The sequence below is a fragment of the Musa acuminata genome, chromosome BXJ1-5 (genome assembly GCF_036884655.1).
Source record: "Musa acuminata AAA Group cultivar baxijiao chromosome BXJ1-5, Cavendish_Baxijiao_AAA, whole genome shotgun sequence".
In the NCBI taxonomy this organism is placed as follows: Eukaryota; Viridiplantae; Streptophyta; class Magnoliopsida; order Zingiberales; family Musaceae; genus Musa; species Musa acuminata.
In genome coordinates, this window is record NC_088331.1 from 39,263,576 (window position 1) to 39,284,049 (window position 20,474).

A 20,474-nucleotide genomic window follows, 5' to 3' on the forward strand; every position below is an offset into this window, starting at 1 on the left:
GCTCTGCTCATCACAAGTAGATGACAGACTCGTCACTGTCTTTGTCTCCATCAGCAGAGCAAATCATTTGCATTGATTAATTGCAGCAGCATATTTACTGTGGGACAAAAAGAACCATTTTAATTCTCATCGGGGTCCCGTCGTTCACGTGGAAAGAACACCAAGTTTTCCTATCAGCGTGAGAAAGATCCACGACTACTAAGACTGTATTAATTGGGATCTACTTGCTCTTTCTGAGGGGAGATCCAAAAGCAGATATTTTGATCGCAGCTGAAGATGGCGACAAGCTCCCGAGGATGAGTGGGTTTTTCACCCCGACAGATTCCATCCATCTCACCCTACTAAGAGATATATATATTACACGCAATTCCTTTACTTGGTGGAATCTACAACGACAACATTCATTAAGCAACGGATGTCGATTCCTGAAAAGCTTGGAGTCGGTAGGTGAGCTGCCAAGGATGCTCCCTTATCCATCTGATAGAGAAGTTGATGGAGGTCCAAGGTTCACATAAAATGAATGATCTTAATGGAAGATCGTCCATGTCCACCATGGTTTGCTTGCTGTAGGTTATGAATGATCTTGGGAGATGCTTAGACAAAGAAAAATGGAGAAGCTGTCGGAGAAGTGGCATCATCAGTCTCGTCCACGGCCACTAAAATACTGCGGAGATGTTGCATGATAACACATGGCATCTGCAAATTACCCTGCGAACCTTTTGATCTTTTAACCCAGCACGTATGATGGGCGATCATCCACGCCAAGGAGCTCTCGAATGGCTGTCACCAATCATTCTCACGAGAGGGACAGGCCACTGTTGCAGGACTAGAATATTTGCTCGAGTTAGCCAGTGAGGGCTCGAGTTCAGCAAAAGATTGCGTTGGTGGCTTGGGGAAATGGCAAAGCGTTGTCTGCAAGCATCGCTCATGCTGATAGGGCTGAAAGCGAAGGTGGAACGCATCTCATGGAGGAGTTAGGGTTTGGTAATGTGATGAGAAGCGCATCGAGCTTGTGCATGCCTCGCTGACGATGACAAGGTTCCTACTGCTGCTGCTGCTGCTGCTGCTGCTGCAACTGTGGCGGTCACAGGACCGACCTACCTCTCCCCGTCTGTGGATGGTAGGAGGAGGAGGTCATGTCACAACAAGCAACAGTGGTGGCTGATGTCGATCGGATGCACAGTGAAACCGGAGAAAAGGTGAAGATTGAAGCGTCGAAGAAGAAGACGGTAGGAAGGGGGACAAGCAAGTAGATCTCTCCAGACACGTACGGGATTTGATGCTTCGAGTGCTGTAGAATGGCTTATTAGATTGCAGATGGTATGATCTCCATTATTCGACCTTGTTTCTTCCATGTTGGCATGCTACTGCTCACCAGATGTGGGTCATCAGCTCACGAATACGGACGAGTTGGGTGAGAGTGACCTCTGCATCAAGAGTTTTCTAGTGTATAACCATTAACTCTACAAGTTAAACCTAATATAGAATGAAACCCAATCAAATGATTGTTTTTTCTTTCCTGTTTCTGATGCTCGATAGTAAATCAATTCTAATATTTTATATCATGATCCGATCATAATCGACTTATTAATTTAATAGATCTACGGATCACTCACTGGCTTGGCTCCATAATGCTTAAACTAAGATTAATGATGATATATAACTCTTATAGAATAACTGAAGCCCGAACTCCTATATGAGACAAAATTAAGGTAGATAAAAATATATTGAGATCAAACCCTGTTCGGATGAAGGATCGCATGATCGCAAGGATCTACGAAAAGCCTTTCTTGTTCCCCTGTCCTTTTGATCCGCTTGGGAATCTGCGAATCCTCTTCTCCAAAAATTAAGGTGCAGATCTGTAAGAGATTACGTGCTTAAGACAGTCTCCTCCATATCATAGCTTGCAATATCCAACACACAAATTAGAGCTGCCATGGAGGGGTAACAGCGAGACAAATCTTAAAGCAATTTCTGGATTAAGGGAGTGAGATTTGAGACCTTTCAGAAAAGGCTATTCATGAGAGGTAACAAACAGAGCACTCTCCCAAAAGAGTACAAACAAGAAGATAACAACATTCACATAATGTACGACATTGATATACTAATCCAAAAGATTTAACCCTCTGATTGCAACACATTGCAAAAAGATCACAATCACTATGGCCGTCCGATGGTATTCCCCAGTGATATTACACCTGCTAACTAGTCAGGCACAACAACTACTTTTTCTTCATATTGATTTCTTTGCATCTAACCATTATATATAACTGGAGAACCTAAAGAAAAAGAAATCTTTTGCAGTTCAACCTTGCACTCATTTCAATATCACAGCCAATGGTGAAGGATGACTTGCTTTAGACATGGGAATCATCTCCATTCTCTCATCTAATTACATGATACATCCTCAGATATGATCAGGTGGTTGGGAAAGATTGCTATGCTATAGTATTTCTTGGCTTGTAGAATGAAACGTGGGTTATCATTTTGCTACAATCCCCAATCAGTCTTGTTATATTCAGATTGCTAACAAATTGTGGTTTCTATGGCCTCTAAGGGTAGGTCATCCTCAGGTCCAACTACTAGAGCTAATGATAAAATATTCTGTATAATCTAGGAGTGTCACAAATACCTTTTCAATCCAGTATGTAAAGCATAATTCTTCACCTGTAACTTAGCGCACAGTGGTGTTGGGTCCATCAAATCCTTCAGAACTCCATTAAATAAAGCAACTGTAATAGAGTTTATAAAGTGCATAGAGCTCATGAAGATATGTTTGATACCACATTGAAACCTGCTAATTAGAAACGGGTGGATATCTTCTTGAAAAATGCAACTACTGCTGCCGCCTAAGAAGAAGCCCCACTTCTAATTGCTTGAGCTTTCTTGGGCTTACTGGGAGCAATCTGGGTCTCCGGCTGCAATGTAATAACATAGAATCAGAAAGCAAACAAAATGTCATGCATGCCAAGATCACAGATGCCAAACAAGTATAATGAAATCTAGGTCACGTTGTGCAAGGAGGTGACCACCATGTTGGACCTTAGGCATGAGAGAGGAGCCATTCATGGACATGCATGAAACTTTAAAGATGAAAGAGTAGGAGGTGGCAACAGCAAGAACAAGCCATGACAAAGCAAGAAAAGGTTCAAGTTAGTCAAGAAACAAGGGGAGAAGCAGACACCAAGGTGGCAACACCAGAGCTAGAAGAAGAATGCAGAGCGAGTTAGTCGAGAAACAAGGGGAGAAGCAGGCACCAAGATGGCAACACCAGAGCTAGAAGAAGAATGCAGCGCAAGCAAAAGAGGGAGTGTAAAGCAGAATCACCAGACAATGGCCACAATAGTGCAATCTGTCGCTCACAGCAATGACATTAACAACATAGGAAGAATCCAAACAGCAAAATATCAACAAAAGAAGGCAGTTGTGGCAAAAGAACTGCATCAGCAACAGAGAAACAAGGGGAAAGAGAGGGAGGAAGGGAGAGGGGGAGAGGGAGAGAGAGAGAGAGAGAGACGAGTTAAAAATAAGTAATGATGAGATGAAAGGTCCTAAAAATCCAAACTAGTGTGGCAACTCTAAACAAAGCCTAAGCCACTCTAACATAGGTAGAAAAGCAGCAAAAAAAAAGTACAAAACAGATGTTCCATTTTTGAAGTTAACAAAATAGCCCAAGAAATTACCTCTTTCTTAACGGGCTCTTCCTTTTCTGACAAAATCAGTTCAATATGACAGGGGGAGGACATATAAGCTGCCAACATGTAACACAATGAATCATTTCTGAACCAAAAAGAACCTGAAAAATTAGCTCAATAAGTGATCTTACGGTTGATTCGCCCATGAGCACGGTAAGTCCTGCGCCTCTGCCTTTGCGCTTGGTTCACTTGGATGTGTGATATGAAGAGTGCATCAACATCCAAACCTTTCACCTAAATAAGAGAAATTGAGCATATAGCGATAGAAACAAAGCACCAAAGATGGAAAATAATTGGTCAAGTATGTTCATACTTCAGCGTTGCTTTCAGCATTCTTGAGCAGATCCAATATGAATCTGGCTGATTTCAGAGGCCACCGGCCCTGCCCATTTGGGTGCCGGCCCTTCGCTTGAGCTGTGCGTCCTACACCACCACAAAACCTTCGGAAGGGAATAGCCTGCTTGTGAGCAATTACATCTTCAAGGTATCTTTTGGCCTTTGACAAAGGCAGCTTTCTAATGGCATGAGCTGTCTCACGGGTATTCTGTTATATAATTACATCATTGGAGAATGTACAGGAAGTTAATAAAACTTGCATGTGCCATTAAGACAATATAGAAATATAGTATTTTAATATATATCTAAAACGATGTACAGGCACCTGCTCATCTGCTGATACACAAGCAACTAAAATGAGTTAAAATTTGTAAAATTTCAATGTGTTCAATGTTCTGATTCAATGGCATTTCTCAATCTACTTCAGTAAAATAAAGTACGTTAGTTTTCATCCGTAACAAACATAAATAAAATGTGACAAAAAAGGAGATCCCAAACAAATCAGTTTTATAATGAAGAACCATAATCTTAAGTTGCCAACAAGAATTCCAAAATCCATTCCTGTCCCCATGCCAACAACAAAATATTGAACACTTGATAGCTTCTTAATTTCATTAAGCCAATGATTGATGATCCACGTTATAAATTTAATCAATAATACATTAGTTCAGTTTATTCCAAGATACAAAAGGAATTTGAACAAAAAAAAATCAAGAGCATTTAGTATCTCTCCTGTGGCCCATAAACCTGAAGTCTAGAAAGTTGCATCTGTATCCATTTTAACATAGGTTAAAAAAGACTTTAAACTCAGAGACGGTGATATTTTTAACTGTATATAAGAGCGCCATCAATTAACAAATTTAGTATACATATATACATAGTCCTGTGTGGAGCAGTCACAACAATTAGAAAAAACCAATTGGACTATTATTTACAGATCCTATCTAAATGCAACCAAAATAATTTGCTTTCAAAGTTTCATTATAAACATAAAATCTTTTTCGTAGATATGTGCACATAATCTATATAGAGCACATGCGGTCACTACTGATACATCTGAAAATGGCTTCAAGCACAGCATCAGATTACTATTGAAAACTAATTTGACATTAGAGTTAGTAACGGTCAATGGAAAGTTGAATCTTAATCACCTCGAATTAAAAATGAAAGACAATGCTGAACCTAAAGCATGAGAATTTGGCATAAATGAAACAGACTCATGAAGTAGAAGACCAGGCAGAGGGTATTATTTGCAACTACTAATAAAACATGAGATATTGATCCTAGAAATACGTAAAACATTGCTGACAAAACTTCCCTCCCTTTCCCCTTTCCTCTATATTTAGCTAGATCTGGTTCACTGAATTTTCAGCTCTACCACTGAAATGGCAACCGTTTATACTAACATCTTTCATGAAAACCTACTTATTAAGTATAAAAATCAAGTACAAGATAAATGCACCATCGCGGTTACCATGTTGCAAAGAATATGGATGATGAAGATAGAAATCTCGCATAAATACAATAAAAAACCAAATCAACCAAAATAATGCCAAAGATATGAGACACTAGAAATAAATATAATTATAGACCCTCAGTTTAGAAAAAAATCGCCTTCAGATATAAAAATAATGTTTTTACTGAATTCTAGCCTTCCGGATGGATGTCTAGATATCATTTTCTCCCTTTTTCCACAACTCAAGAGATCCATATACTAGCTTTGCTTTCACACTATTTTACTAGTATTTGCACAAAAAAAAAATCTGAACTAACAATGGGACAGCATAGAACTCGTACTCATACAATAGTGAAAAATCTCGCACCTTGAAGTGAACCCTCATGTCCCGACCCATGGCTTTGGCGGCTGCAAAGACCAAAAACATATAAGCTCAAAGAAAAAGAATGACAAAAATCTGAAGAGAACATCATATAATAAAGAGTAACTGAGCATATCAGTTCAAGAAGAGAATTCGCCACGACCAACAGAAACAACAGACATAAATCCTTGTATCCGAATCGTTACTAAATCGCAGTAGATCAGACAAAAACGATACCCCGAGCTCCAAAATGCTCGAAATCAGGGTTCAAGGAAACGCAAAATCTCTTTTTTATTGACCTTTTATCAAAAGCATCAGATAATAACGACCGCAAGATTCTACATTCCCGGGGAAGGACTAAGTAACCAAGACAAACGTCGGAGTAGATCGATCAAAACCAAGACCCAGGCTTCAAAGATGAGTATATCCGAGATCGAAAGAAACCCAAAAATCAAATCGAAAGCAACTTACACTTGGTAGGATTGGAAGGCTCTCTCGAGTACTTCACCTGATCCAAAACAGGGAAAAAAACATCAGATTAGTAACGGATTACAACCAAAAGGAACGAATCGAAGAAAGGCGAACACTAGAATTGCACCATGGCTGCAGAAGAGTCGTCGCGATCTCCGACTTGCACACTCTGCAGGAGGAGCGAGGGAGCGAAGGGGGAGGCAGTTGCCCGAAGATGAGGCGGCTCCACGAATATAACGGAACCCTAACCCTGACGCAGAAGAATGTTACGGACCCAATGGGCCGACCTACGCATGCTTAAGTGGGCCTAATGAGGGTTGCTCCTTCTTCTACCTGCTAATTGACACGTGCGTTACACGTGGATGTCACACATGCATCTAAGAACTCATTATATACCATTAGAGGCTGCCCGAGAGAACAGTCCAATATGATTTAATGCTTTGTTATAGCATTAGGAATCTATGATGAAAAAGTGCAATTAAATAAACTATACCTCAAAAGTTCAATAATGTTATGTGGGTAGTTCAACATACTGTATATGGATATGAAATTGAAAACTGTGGCTTGATATGTACACAATAAAACGAAGATGAGAGCTATTTTGGCATGATCCATCAACACCACAATTCACATGGAAAGAAACCCATGAACAACAAAACTGGAATGCTTCAAGATACAAGTTTGCATCAATCATCCAACCTCAAGAAAATTTCTTGCACAAACAATTGGTCAATATTAATATGAACAATAAGGAATAAATAACACACCAATTTTACACTAGGACTATGAATAGAATGGTATATGGCCAACTCGAAAACCGATATATCACATCCCATATATGTTTATGTACTCGACAGAAGCAGATCCCCCTCTTGATGTATCTTCCTTGACTGGATAGAACTTTCATTGCAGTGCTCGTCACGCCGCTTGTTTCTTCTCGCTGTTCTTGCTTCGGAAGGGTGAAAGGAGGGAGAACGAATGAGTAACTGCATCAAAGAATTGATATTTTGAGCAACGACTATTGGGTCGAAGTAAAATCCACACAGATAAATTTATACAAGCAACAGCTACTCCTAGAAGGAGAAAAGGCAGAAAAGAATGTTTTAGTGAGATCTGTCACGCTACCAATTTTGGACTGTTCGAGCAACAGCACAGAGCTATATGTAGATGAGCTTGGAAGTTGTAAAATAGATGTCTGAACATTAGTTGGTGTGCCCCCAGCATGAGAATCATTGCAAGAAATGTGATTTTTCGGTATATGAATTGAAAAGAAAGTGAAGACCTGCAACATGCACATATCATTTGGCAAGAAGGGTTCCACTATGCTTTGCGTTAACACCCAAGCTTCTGTGATACATATTTTCTTAGAAGCACAAAGACAACTTTGCTGTTTCAATTTTCTTTCCATGTCGTTGTTGATGACTGGTCTAAAAGCCTCTACTTTTATTCCGCTTAACAACTAGAAGTAGCAAACTCATCAAAATTTCAACAGCTGACTAACTCGATATGGCACAAATTATTGATTGAATCAGCTAGGTAAAGATAAAGACGTAATCAAGGTGAGCAGATTTTTTCTTTCTTGATTAGAGGAATTCAGTTGTTTACGCAATAATCCGTTACGTAAAATGAAAAAAAAAAGGAATAATCTGCAGAAGCTGAGATCTTACCATCGTTGGATGAAGCAGCAGTAACCGTTGGATCATCGACTGATGAAGCATCCGAGTCAAGGTTACCTTCACCTGAAGCTGAGCCATGGCTCTTACGTCCAAATTTTAACAACTTTCTGAAACCTTTTGATTCCTTGCTTCGAGGCTTCTCATGTGTTTCATGAGTTATATCAGTTAAACTTGAATTCTTGAAACCGGATACATGTACCGTAATACTCCCATTCTCAGCATGTTCTGCAGCCATCTCAGACTCTGATGCAGGTACACCTCCATATCCCAAATTAGGAGCAGCAGGATCTTCCAAGGATGTAACTCTGGCATAAGGGGCTTGATAACTCTTTTCTGTTACAGTCAAGTTTGAGAACTTCTGAGGCTCACTCCCCAAGCAAGGAACAACCACCTGATCAACAGAAGCAACATGCATCCATCATCAGCCTAAAGTAGCATTTGTTGAGGAAAGAAGATATATAAATAAAAAAGGAGTGCTCTAAATGGAAGCAGTAGTCAAGATAAAATTTATGTAATTGTATACGTCACTAGAAAGCCCCTTAAATAATGTGATTAGATTTGAGCCTTATTGATCCCACAAGCAGCTTGCCCGTGAACAATGGGCAAAAGAAAAGCACCAAACAGAACCATTAGCATTATCAGACAAAGCATTGAAATATGAAACAAACTAAATACAAATAGATATTTGCTTTTATAAGAACTCAAATGCTAAAGATGTTGAGAATTAAAATATTTGCTAGAAAGAAAATGGTGCTCAGAGAGAGAAGTGATGAGATAATCAGCTAAACTAATAAAGTCCTTTAAAGATGTGCAACTTAGATAAAATACCTTGTAGGAATTCAGCTGTTCATTCAACTTGCCTTCACCAGAATCCTCAACCTGAGTTATAACAACTGGTGAAGGTGGAGCATGAAGAGCTGCATATCCTGTAACCATCCCATCTCCATGTGATCTCTCCTTTGTGTCTATCATCTCATCAGACTGCTGGACCACAGGGGCAGTGACCAAATTATTTTCAAGCATCACAACAGTCTTCTCGATCACTGGATTCTCGTCGTTGTTGCTAGGTGGCTTGTCATTGGCTGATTTTCCGTTGTTGGTATCAGATGCCTGAGAAGCTTCTCTTGCAGTCTCCTTCTGCAATGGGTCTTTGCTAGCTGTTTCATTTTCAACTACTTCAGTTGAAGTTGGTGGTGTTTTAATCCTAAGCTCTGGTAGAGTTGCTGACTTACTTTCCTCCTGTTGTATGATTGCAGTAATCTTTTTCTGAGACTCATCAGGTACCCCTCTCTTTGAATCTTGATCTGCAGTTATAGACTTCACCGAGGAACCAGATTGAGTATAATTGCTTTTGGGATCAGAGTGTCTTTTCATCCGAAGAGAATCTGTTTTTGCTTCCGGCATGAGCCCATTACTTTCTTTTTTAACCTCAGGTAATGAAGATGCTGATCGAGTTAACCCATGGTTACTGCCATTTAATTTGCTGGATTTAATAGGTTTCTGGGGATCATTGGATCCATCTGAAGAGGTTCTGATGGGCAATTTTCGCAAAGGTGAAGAAGAAACAGGCTCTGTGTTGCTAAGCTTTAATCCTTTGTGAGGACCTGGTGAAGGCTTGATGGCTAAACGGGCCTTTGTCTGCTGTGGAGTTGATGGCGCCTGAGTGACTGTCGAACCACTTCTTGAAGCTATTCTTTTTTGCCTCTCCCTTTTCAAAGCTTCCAAACGCTTTAGCTCTTCGTCTTCCTAAAAAAGTAAAAAAATAGTGACATGCTCAGCCAAGCAGAGAAGCAAAACATCAAGACTAAGCCACAACAGACTAGCGGAGAAAACTTCTTTATACAGCTATACTCAACTAACAAGACTTTAAAACAACAACATACCAAAGAATTAAAACTTCTGAACTACAATCTTTAGTACCTTCAAACAATGTCAAGTATACTTGTTCAGAACTGTGAGACACAATCGAAAGCCAAATGGACTATCAGAGGAAAAGAGACTTAAAACACTTGTAGAAACAACATAGTATGAGATTGTCAGTGCTCTATCTTTAGTTTACCTATACCAAGGTTTTGCGCAAAAAGATAGTTAACATGCTAATCAAAGAAGAGAAAAGGATAGGGTGATTGAAAGAACTAATCAAGAAAAGGATAGCTCAATGAATAAAGGAAATATGCAATCAGGTTTATGCTTGTTTTTATCAATGAAAGATAATATGAAGTATAAGCTCATCAGGTTTCTTGGAATGTGCTTTCCTGTGTGACACCCCTTTCTCACTTCCTGTATGATTAGCAACCAGAGAAATATTCATAACATATTTCAGACAGCCAACAGAGGATCAATCATAAGAAGTACCCTTTCTTTCTTCATTTTCTGAAGATCAACTTTGTGAGAACGCAGCTTCTCTGCACGTTTTTGGGCTTCAGTCAATAGGTTAAGCCTCGAGGATGTCCCTTTCTTCACCAGTGCATCCTTCCTCCTTTTCTCCATACTATCATTTGAGACCCTTGAATTTTCCTTGTCTAATTTCTGTGATTCTTCTTTAGTGCTTTCTGAGAGATCCTCTTGGTTAGTGGCTTCCAGCTTGACAGCATTTGCAACAGGAATCTGAAAATCATAGTCCATTGCTGGATCATATCCTACAGAGACAGTTTCTGTTTCACGTTCAGGAACCAAGGACAAGTCATCTGGTTCGTAGCTAAGCTGATTTTTGGCTTTATCATATAAATTCGAACCATTCTGAAGGGCTGAGGAGAACTCAGAATCCATGTCAATAGGAATTATGCTGTCTGATCCAAGATCCTGTGAATCTGTTCTATAAGGAAGCATGAAGGTCTCATCTGTTATGTTGTATGACAAATTCTCAACTGCTTTAACAGGATGCTCATCCATATGATCAACAAATGGGTCAGAAGAATTCTTAATACTGAATTGCTTTTCTTGCTCATAAATCATAAATTCATCACTGCTCATCTGCCGGTATGCTCTTCCACCACTTTCTATTTCCTTGAACTGGTTATCTGTCAAGTCTCTTCCGTTACTTGAAGCTAAAAATTGATCATCAGAAGCTACCTGCTTCATTCGGATCGTCTTCCCACTAACAGAATCAAATTCTGCCATCCCCCCATCATGATAATCACCATAATCTCGCTCAGGAAGAACGATAGGATCAGCTTCGCTTTTGCTCTGTTTTCTCTTTGACTGAGGCTCTTTTTCTCCCATGAACATGTCTTCACCAACTGTTCTTGACTTTTCTTCAGCACTTAGTAAGAAAGTCTGAAATGCTTGCCAATTTCCAGAATCTGCCTCCTCTCGATATGCAGCTTTATCATTGCCATAGGCATCTGAAAATTCTTCAGGTTTTGTTGGACGATCTTCTTTCTTGGAACGCCTAACAGAGTGCTTGTGCTTTCTTTCTCGCATGTCAGCATGCACATCTTCACTATCTTCTTCAGCTTCAGATTCAGAGACAGACTGTGAACCACTTTCGGATTCCACTGAGCCATGCTTCTTCGATTTGATGTAATTTATGTTGCGAATGACAACAACACCAGGCTTTTTCTTTCCTTTCCGACCAACTATTCTGTGAGATTTATGACCATGAGAACCTTCTTTCTCAAGATCTGAAGTATTTTGATCTGAATCATCTTGTGACCTCGTACTTCTTTCCCAAGTCTCTGATTCAATGTCTTTATTATCTGCTGACTGCCTTTTTGACCCCTTTCTGTGAGAGCTGTTGAATCTAGGATCCTCCATTGGAGGATATGGGGGATGAAAATATGGAACGCTCCCTGGATAGTTTTGATAATAAGGCATTCCTTGCATGGGATAAGGTTGAAACATAGTAGGACCTGGTGGAGGATGCATAGGCCACTGTGAGTAAGCAGGATGCTGGAATTGACCTTGAAGATACTCCTGGTGTCCCAGTGGCACCTTTGAATCTGAAGGAATCTGTTTATCTGAACAGAAGAAACAAATGAATTAAGATACACTGATCTATCAACCCAGAATACTAATATATGGAAATCTGGAATTGAGGTAATTGGTTTGCATTATGCAAGAATTCACATAAATACATTGTGGTTATCTTCATGCATGCACTTGTTTTGGAACTCATGTTACATATTTGATCAGACTTGCCATTTGAATAGCATAAAAAGAATAAAGATTATGAGAGGTTTTCTCATGGGAAACTTCCAACTAAGATGATATGTCAACCAAATAAAATGAGTTGACTAAATGATCAATAAGAAATAATACGTTGCAATGCTGAAACCAAAAGGAAGAACTTGTCATAAGTTTACAGATAGGGGAGAGTGCCTTTGACAATGCATGGAAATGTAGAATTAGAGAAGGCTTGGTGCATCAAATAATTTAGATTATTTAGGCCAAAAATTAGAAGCAGTTAAAATCTTTTACTAGGATTGTGATATGTATTATGAGAATTAAAGGACTTTTTCTTTAGCTACCGACTTTAACATGAATATTAGCTGATGTAAAGTGGTCTCAGCTTTCATGTTCGGAGCATATACCAGCTCTTCCATCAATCTCTGTAAGCATATCACCGCCAGTGACAGATTGTGCATCTCCGTGATCATTCTGCATCATAGGATCTGTAGCAAATATAATCCCAGAGGCATTCAAAGCAGAAAATTCAGACCGAGTTGACATGGCTTCTGCAACTTCAACTTCAAGCCATTGTCCAGTCTCATGCTTTTTCTTCCATAGCTCCATAAATTGTAAGCAGGCATCCCTGTTTTATAACGTGGAAGAAATGAGAACTATAATGAATATAAGATGAAGAAAACATATCAAACAATGGTGACATGATCACAGGAATTATCTCAAACCTTTGTCATACCATCATTAGAGATAAATAAGTCATAGACTTGTCACTACATCAAGATTTACAAACTGTTCCTTAATTTTGTTTTCAAAATACCTTTCATGCATTCATATTACTCTTTACTTTGTCATTTTATGCACCTGAAGTTTTCAGATTTTGACAGCAAATATACTCCCAGTTCACATATTCCCTGCGGTTGCCGAATCATTCTATATCTCAACATGTTAACTAGGAATTTAAAATGATGAAAACTAGCAGTATTCGGTAATGTATTAGTTGGACAAAGGCAAAACTAACTTTAAACGTGAGGCACCAAAGCTTTCAGAAAATGATATCAAATCCAGTAAATTGTCCATGTCAAAACCAGCTGCTGCAGCACGTGCAAAGGCCATCCCCTGTTCCTTCCGCAACACCATTTTGCGAGTCTCAAGCACTTTTAGAAGTTGAACTCTGCAAAAAGGAATTCATTCTTACTGTAACATGTAATGAAAAGACTTATTTTTTCAACTTATTTTTTCATTGTTATTCCTATCATGCAATTAGGATGCTATCACTGGGAATATCTAAAAGGAACATGGACGCCACCTTACTTATCCGTTATTTATTGATTATCTGATGCTTCAACATATTAAATGGAAAAGACAATATAAATTATTCTTGCATATATGGGGGACATTCGTACTACTATTCTTGCATGCTTCAGAAGAACCAATTTCTAGGAAAGAAAAGGCTAAGGATATGTTAGGTTGCTCATACTTTGAATTCTCTTGTGTGGTGGATCCATTAGAATCTGGTGGATTTGGTTGTGAATCAGGCTGCCACATATCAAGAAAAAAACATGTTTATTAACATCTCTGTGAGACAAGTATTAAATACATACAAATGTACATGTGTGTAGCTACGTATATGCATGTTGTGTCCACAGAATAAAATTACTTTGAATCTCTCAATGTACCAACATCAAATACATACCAAATACTAACACTTGGAAGGATACTTCTTAAACAAGTAACATAACTTTTTGAAGTATCAATTTTTTTTTCAAATAATTATTTATTCAGAAATAGGATACTTTTAGGATGTATAGGAATTTCATTGAAAAAAGAGATTTATAGCCAAACACTTTTTGCAAATGTCAATTTTGCGATAATAGTCAATATGAATATTGAACTCTAGACAGATCATATGGTTTTATTTGTATTTAACATCATATTACAATTAACAAAACTATAAGTCTATAATAACTATTTTTTTTCTTACTTCACTTATCATAAGTTTTGGTTGTATAATTTCATGTCGAATAGAAGCTAGCTAATATTTTATTATTTATCATGATTGTTAACTACATATTTTAGTAATTCAAATAAATGGAAAATTTTACCGTATAATATGGTATACATTTTAATATACTTTATTATTATGTTTGAACCAAAATCCTATTATATCTTTTCAATATTTGTCATGTTGACATGCAAGTAACACATCATATCAGCTCTCCATATCAGTGTTCCAGAGGTTTTGTATGCAAATGTCAACTTTTACAAATATACATGTATGTTTGTATGATGCATGCATAAAATCAATACCTTATAAAGAACTATTGCCTTCGCTGCATCAGTATCAACTGAGATCTTCGTACCTACCCATGAGCAAGCGATGATACAAAGGTCAGAATAGCAAAGGGTGTAAGTAGTGGAACAGAAACTGAAATCAATATTAAAATTGATGTGTCCGTGGCATACATATGGATAATTAAGGCCAAATAGAAATATTAAGATAACTAACTTTCAGAAAGTTAAATGAAAAATGCAACTAGCATGTATGGTGGATGACATAAGATTCCTTAAGTATCTTTGATATGTAGGTCAGGAGATCATCAGCCCTAATGAAAAGCCAGTATAGCAGACTTCATTACTTTTGAAGAAAAAAAAAAGTGTCTTAATGTTGTTCAGAACAAAAAAAATTGTGTTTTAATGCTGTTCTTGTACACTATGGTTGACAAAGTTCTGATGCTGGAATATATAGAAACCTGCTCCTACTAACAAGATGTTAGTTTGAAAATTGGACACAAACTACAACTTCTTTGATCTATGGGACTACATTAACACACCTAGGAAAGGAGAAACCAAATGTTAAAATGCTCACAAATCAATTATGGTTTTTTATTTAGGACTACTATAGAACCAGATGAAATTATATACCTTCTACTGTTTCTGCTGGCTTTGATTGATGATCTTCTACCTGCCAAATGGCATAAAAAAGGATGTCATTTGAGTTTTACAAACAACATATGAATAGTTCGGATATATACAATGCTTGAGACAACATTATCATTCCCCTGAATGGCAATTGCATTTTCAATCTGCAAGATCTCAGACTCTATGGTTGTCACACGCTCCAAAACCTCAGGTGTGCTCACAAAACGAACAAACCTGTCAATATCAGAATTAGATGCTGAATTTGGGTATTAAAATTTGAGCATGTGCCCAAAGTTCCTCCAAAAAGATAAAATGCAACTAGCTCATCAAGAATTGAGAAATGACATGTTTGAAGACCAACAGTTAATATGACAATTCCATGTTGTGTTGTTCACTTGAAAGATCATTTGCTTACCTCTCCACAGTGCCCTTGGTGAACCATGCTGCCTCAGTTTCTGGGTCTGGTTCAAGAATGATGGAATAGCCACCCTTGGCATTCTGATCCTGAGCGAACTTCAAATGGGCAAGAAAAGGAGTCAACAAGCCAGATGCAATCTTCTGTGTTTTACCATTTGCTATGATGATCAAATCACACCTGTTAAGAAAGAAAAGCAAGACTCCATAATGAACAAGCATCCTCCACGAATGATACCAAAACCATCTTATAATGATTCACACAAGCCTAAGTCTGCCCAATACATATGGCTACAATAAACAAAAAACGAGGGATGAATTTTATCGAGTACTAGACTCTTCAGTCAGGCAATGGTCTACAGGGTGGATAGATATCAATCCAAATGATATCATACTCATTAAGAAGCCTGGTATACAGAAATAGCGAAAATAATACTAACTACTACCTGAACCAAAATTGTCAGTTTAATCCTTATCTGAACTAGCGGGAAGTAATCACATCCGAAGCATGTCAATGCAAATTCCTTTGTGTAATCTAACAACTTTGACAATTTCCTATATAAAAAAAGAAGGATTCCACTCATACTCCCAAAGTCCCCATTATAATAGCATGCAGAAATTTGTTTTCTTTCTTTTGGAGCTCGATTGAGAAACCCTGATAGATCTTATCAATTAGTCAAGAAGATTTTTCCCACATCTCAAACAAAATTACCACAAAATCTCCCAAGATCTGAACTTTTTCTATATGGAAACATCTGATACGGTCCCATCCGCTCACCTTGATCCAACCCTTGAACAAGAAACAATTACATCTAGAAGGATCTAACATTTTACCTGGTTCGAGTAGGCGTGAGCTGAAACACCAAGGATTCTAGCCGAGCCTCCGACCTCATTGCACCCGGAAGCAAAGATCTCGGAAGAAAGATGAGATCTTTGAAGAAAGACTAGGTCTTTGATCCCACTCCTCCCTCTCCCTCTCTCCTCTTTCCACCCTCTGCCCTCTATCAGATCTTACTCGTAGCCAGGTTCTGGCATCGAAAGCGCCACATTCAGAGAAACCTAAACGAAAAAGTAAAGTCAAGGAATAGCGATCAATGAACAATTTTGGGAGCGCAAAGCGGCGGAGTAATGGCTCGAAACAGCTGCCTTAATGCTGAAACTCTCTAAAATATTAAGGTACCAAATGGATCTTCAATGGCGACTGTAATTACAAGTAAACAAACAGTATAAATAAGAGAGAGAGAGAGAGAGAGAGAGAGAGAGAGAGACAGAGAGAGAGAGAGCGAGAGAGAGAGGCGGCAAGCTGGAGAAAAAGAGGCCTCAGGAGTCACAAGAAAAGAGCTTCCGAACAACTGTAGCAGAGCATGGCATCTATGCAAACAACAAAAAGAAAATACAGACGGAGAGAAGCTTTGCAGACCAAAAATGAATTAAATTCTTCGGAAGATGAAATGAGCAGAGAGAGAGCGAGAGAGAGGGAGAGAGGCTTTGGATTCCAACAGGACAACTGGAGACTGGGTGGAAGAGAATAAAAAGCAGAGTTTTTTATCCAAAATAATGGTGGAATATGAGAGAGAGAGAGGAAGAGGGGATGCTTCACAGTAGTGGGAGGGTTGAGTAAGTAGGAGTGGAAGGGGTGTGGAGGGGTCCACAAAACATGGGTCCCAGGGAACAGCAGGACATCTTGGATGCAGAGGATCTTTCACTCGCTCGGTTTGATTAGCATACCGTCCTCTCTCACTTTGCTTACTCTTAAAAATCTTCCAAATTCCAAGAAAAATTTTACTGTATTGAGGGGTTAATTTATGCAGTCTTACTTTTTTATATTAAGAATAATTGTCATCTTCTTGGAGAGTAAAGAAAAAGAAGAAATTGCTGAGTGTAGGATAAGCCTAACTGTGTTGATGGATCATTCAGAATGAATGATTGTGAATGTATTAAATGGCATAGCATGCATTCCAACCTTTTCTTTTTTTATTCTTCTCTGAAGGGTCATAGAAAATTTACATGTTGTCTTCATTGGCAGTGGTGATGATAAGCCCAAACACCCATCAATCTCCAGCTTGTAGGTGCAGGACATGACAAAGGACAAGAGCCTCACTTCTCATGGCACCTCAATTATGTGGAGTGAAAGCAGCAAAGCATAGATGCAAAAGCCACTCTGTCAATGATTGCAGCACCAACCATTTTATCTTTTTGATCTTGAGGAAGAAGCAAAGGGTGCTTCTTGGCATCTTCACCTGAGACCAAAATGCCATCTCCACCACCAACTCAATCATCTTTCCATCTTCCTATGACAGATACTTTTAGTATGCAAAAGATTTCGAGCTTGAGTTTCCATTAACTCAAGAAAATTTATTGTTTGATCTTACATGATGAAAATTTGTAAATTCTATTGCGTTTGATTGTGTTGATTCATTGGATTTTTAGATTTATATTCGGTTATTGATGTTTTCGGTTTTGAAGTCTTCTACAGTGAAAGTTAAATTGGCCAGCTTTTGAAGGCTGCATCTGTGATGTTTCTTACATGGAGTTGATGGTGTGCATATATATTCTCTCCACAATTTGATGATGATTTAGGGAGTGTTCATGTGGTGATAGCTACAACATAACAAGGAAGATAGCTGCATGCCTCCCTCATTGTGTGGTGGGAGAAATGAATGAGGCCTCTTTCCCTTGACATATGATGTTATCTTTTTGTAGACACAGGTTGGCTTCTTTGGACCCACATCAGATTGGAGCTCCCTCCCAAAAGTGACTGCCCACTAACCACACAGTGTCGGTGTTGGGTGGAATATATCTTTCCACCCTCTTCCCAGATCTCACTTGATGATGCTGCTGACTTCCAAGCTCACACCTAAACTTTGTTGTCCATTTGTCTTTAAGAAATATGATTCTGACATGAAAACCTGGTTGGGTCAAAGCAGAGTTTTCTCTTCTATGTTCTTCTTCTCACTCACATCTGCTAATGTGAAGTTTGGGTGAAAGGTTTGGACTTTTTTTTTACTGCTCAGTTTCTAACCAGCAGTGAAGTACAAGTCAACTTCTTGTGTTGTTCTTGATGGATGCCATGGAGCGAGAAGAAAGCTTAGCCAACAAGTGGCCGGCATCCAAGTTGTCATTAGGCCATGACCTATTGCTTACACATGCTCTGCTGCACTGTTATCATCCACATTAACAGCTGCTGCTTAGTTGTCTGCCATCAGAAACATATCCCCATTTGCTTCTCCCATCACTTGCTATGGTTGGTGGGAAGTCAGACAAGAAACAGGTAAACTATGCAATTGCAGTCACAGCAATCTTATACCTTCTCTCCCAGCTTTTTTGAATTTTTTTTGTTAAGAGTATATATTATCCTTTTTTTCTTTTTCGAAAAGTTTAACCTACTAAGATTTGATTTGTGGTCATCCAAGTCAATCTCAAGATGATCCCAGAGTGGTCATGAGTTTAAATGTTGTGCTTATCTCTTTTTTTCAGGTGTTTAATTAAAAAATATTTATACAATCAAGTTTACCAGATGTTAAAGAACATATTTAACCTTTTTATCTTTTCTTTACCATTTAAGCTTTTGGGATTTGTGAATCATGAATCATAAGAAGCTAAGAGTAATAATTCAGGCACAAAAGTTCTTAAAGAAAAGATTATGCTTTGTTCAGAAATATAATTCTTATATCAGCACTGTACAGTATATGAGAAACAATTGTCAACCCTCATTTGGAGGCTGACAAGGATAGAAGCTCTGTGGTTACATAATGTCAACCTGGAATCCTATATTCTGGATAGTGAAGAGACTGAGGTAAGAGCAACTTTTTCTACCTAGAGATGTCAATTTTGATCAAGATGATGATCAAGTTTCAATATATTTAAACCTCCATCTAAACCCCTAACACACCATGCTGACCGTAACAGATGTTGGTTAATAGCTGAAGCTCTAAATATGATCATGTTGTCGAACACAGCTTGGCCTGCACACCATTATTGTTCTGAATCAAATTCCTTAACTCAACCTAACCTATGCCATCTTCATTTCTCACTGGAAGAGAAAGGCAATCTGTGCAGGCTTATCGGTTCATTTCAGCTTCTATGATTACTAAACCTTCATTTACAGTAGTATCTTGAGCCAGATTTTCAGCACCACCTTGCTTGATCGATCAAAAAGTGGGAGATTCTCCACCTTCTTGTTTAGGTGAAAAATGAGCCACCTGCCGACATCCTACTGTATCTGAAACATCAATGGCAGCAGCCATGGGCGCAGAACAAGAGAGGATTTTGGGACATTAAAGAAGACTTGGTTTCGGACACAACCATAAGGTTGAAACGTATTAATCATACTACCAAACACCACTTTTCTGAGCTGGAAAGGAACTGCTGAGCTAACTTATAGCTTATCCAAACACCACTTGTTATTAAGCAGGTGACATTTGGACTGCATATTGTTTGGTTTCTGAAGGGGATCAGAGGTTGAAGAAGGGTAACTTGCGAGACTTTTTTTCCCTCCGGTGTAAGAAAAGGAAGTCCTTTTTTACTTCCATGTATCAGAAGCTTGTATCTCCAAGATTTCTTTTTCTTACATGAAATGTTCAGACAGACAGATCCATGAACAACCGAGTAACCCACTGCATGAGTAGGTTCAGTCATATTTCTGGAACTGGCCGAGGTAGAATCCAATATATGGGGCCTAATGGCAGACCAACTTATCATTCCAAGGAATGATTAGCCTTTTGTTCATTGACTAAGCGAAAGGGGAGTGGTACAGAGTGTTTTTCTTGTATTCAGCTTCGGAATCTGCTTGAATTCTACCTCGGCTTCGGAATGGCAGAACAAACTAACAAAAATGTTCAGCTTCGGAATCTGCTTGAATGGAGAAAATGCAATTCACCAGTTTGTTCTGTAGTCAGAACTGCAGATACCTAAACATTGAACAACTGAGGCATCCATGTCTTTTCCATCAATCTCGTCCATTTGATGTTTCTCAACTGCTATTTGAAAATATTTAATTTCAAATTAATAAAAGTACACCC

At 38.6% G+C, this 20,474-nt stretch overlaps 2 protein-coding genes across 6 annotated transcripts; both read right to left on the reverse strand.

Moving 5' to 3' along the window:
- Window positions 1-2,690: 2,690 nt before the first annotated feature.
- LOC135674225 (large ribosomal subunit protein uL22) lies at window positions 2,691-6,569 on the reverse strand. Its single transcript, XM_065183864.1, has 7 exons — window positions 6,447-6,569; window positions 6,320-6,356; window positions 5,855-5,895; window positions 4,009-4,239; window positions 3,827-3,929; window positions 3,684-3,751; window positions 2,691-2,918 (listed from the first exon to the last, which is right to left on the reverse strand). The coding sequence occupies exons 1-7, from the start codon at window positions 6,447-6,449 to the stop codon at window positions 2,850-2,852; spliced, it is 552 nt and encodes a 183-aa protein (XP_065039936.1). The 5' UTR covers window positions 6,450-6,569; the 3' UTR covers window positions 2,691-2,849.
- Window positions 6,570-6,965: 396 nt separating this feature from the next.
- On the reverse strand, window positions 6,966-17,016 carry LOC135584217 (COP1-interacting protein 7-like). Of its 5 annotated transcripts, none has more exons than XM_065183866.1 (13): window positions 16,874-17,016; window positions 16,288-16,512; window positions 15,455-15,634; window positions 15,153-15,273; window positions 15,043-15,082; window positions 14,428-14,480; window positions 13,598-13,656; window positions 13,139-13,291; window positions 12,528-12,748; window positions 10,351-11,954; window positions 8,824-9,741; window positions 7,987-8,386; window positions 6,966-7,305 (listed from the first exon to the last, which is right to left on the reverse strand). In XM_065183866.1, exons 2-13 carry the CDS (start codon window positions 16,344-16,346, stop codon window positions 7,238-7,240), a joined length of 3,876 nt encoding a protein of 1,291 aa, XP_065039938.1. In that variant the 5' UTR covers window positions 16,347-16,512; window positions 16,874-17,016; the 3' UTR covers window positions 6,966-7,237. The 5 variants fall into 5 exon arrangements, with proteins under 5 accessions (XP_065039938.1, XP_065039940.1, XP_065039939.1 ...); XM_065183868.1 differs by having other exon boundaries at window positions 8,824-9,152; window positions 9,228-9,741; window positions 16,288-17,015; XM_065183867.1 differs by having other exon boundaries at window positions 15,168-15,273; window positions 16,288-17,014.
- Between the last annotated feature and the right edge of the window lie 3,458 nt (window positions 17,017-20,474).

Coding starts and splice junctions, on each gene's coding strand:
- LOC135674225 (XM_065183864.1), bottom strand. Junction 4,240..5,854: donor ACATGAGGGTTCACTTCAAG/GTGCGAGATTTT, acceptor ATTATATAACAG/AATACCCGTGAGACAGCTCA. Junction 3,930..4,008: donor ATGCTGAAAGCAACGCTGAA/GTATGAACATAC, acceptor TCTCTTATTTAG/GTGAAAGGTTTGGATGTTGA.
- LOC135584217 (XM_065183866.1), bottom strand. CDS start 16,346: ATGAGGTCGGAGGCTCGGCTAGAATCCTTGGTGTTTCAGCTCACGCCT. Junction 12,749..13,138: donor TTTGGTGCCTCACGTTTAAA/GTTAGTTTTGCC, acceptor GTTATAAAACAG/GGATGCCTGCTTACAATTTA. Junction 7,306..7,986: donor TGCTGCTTCATCCAACGATG/GTAAGATCTCAG, acceptor TCTTTGATGCAG/TTACTCATTCGTTCTCCCTC.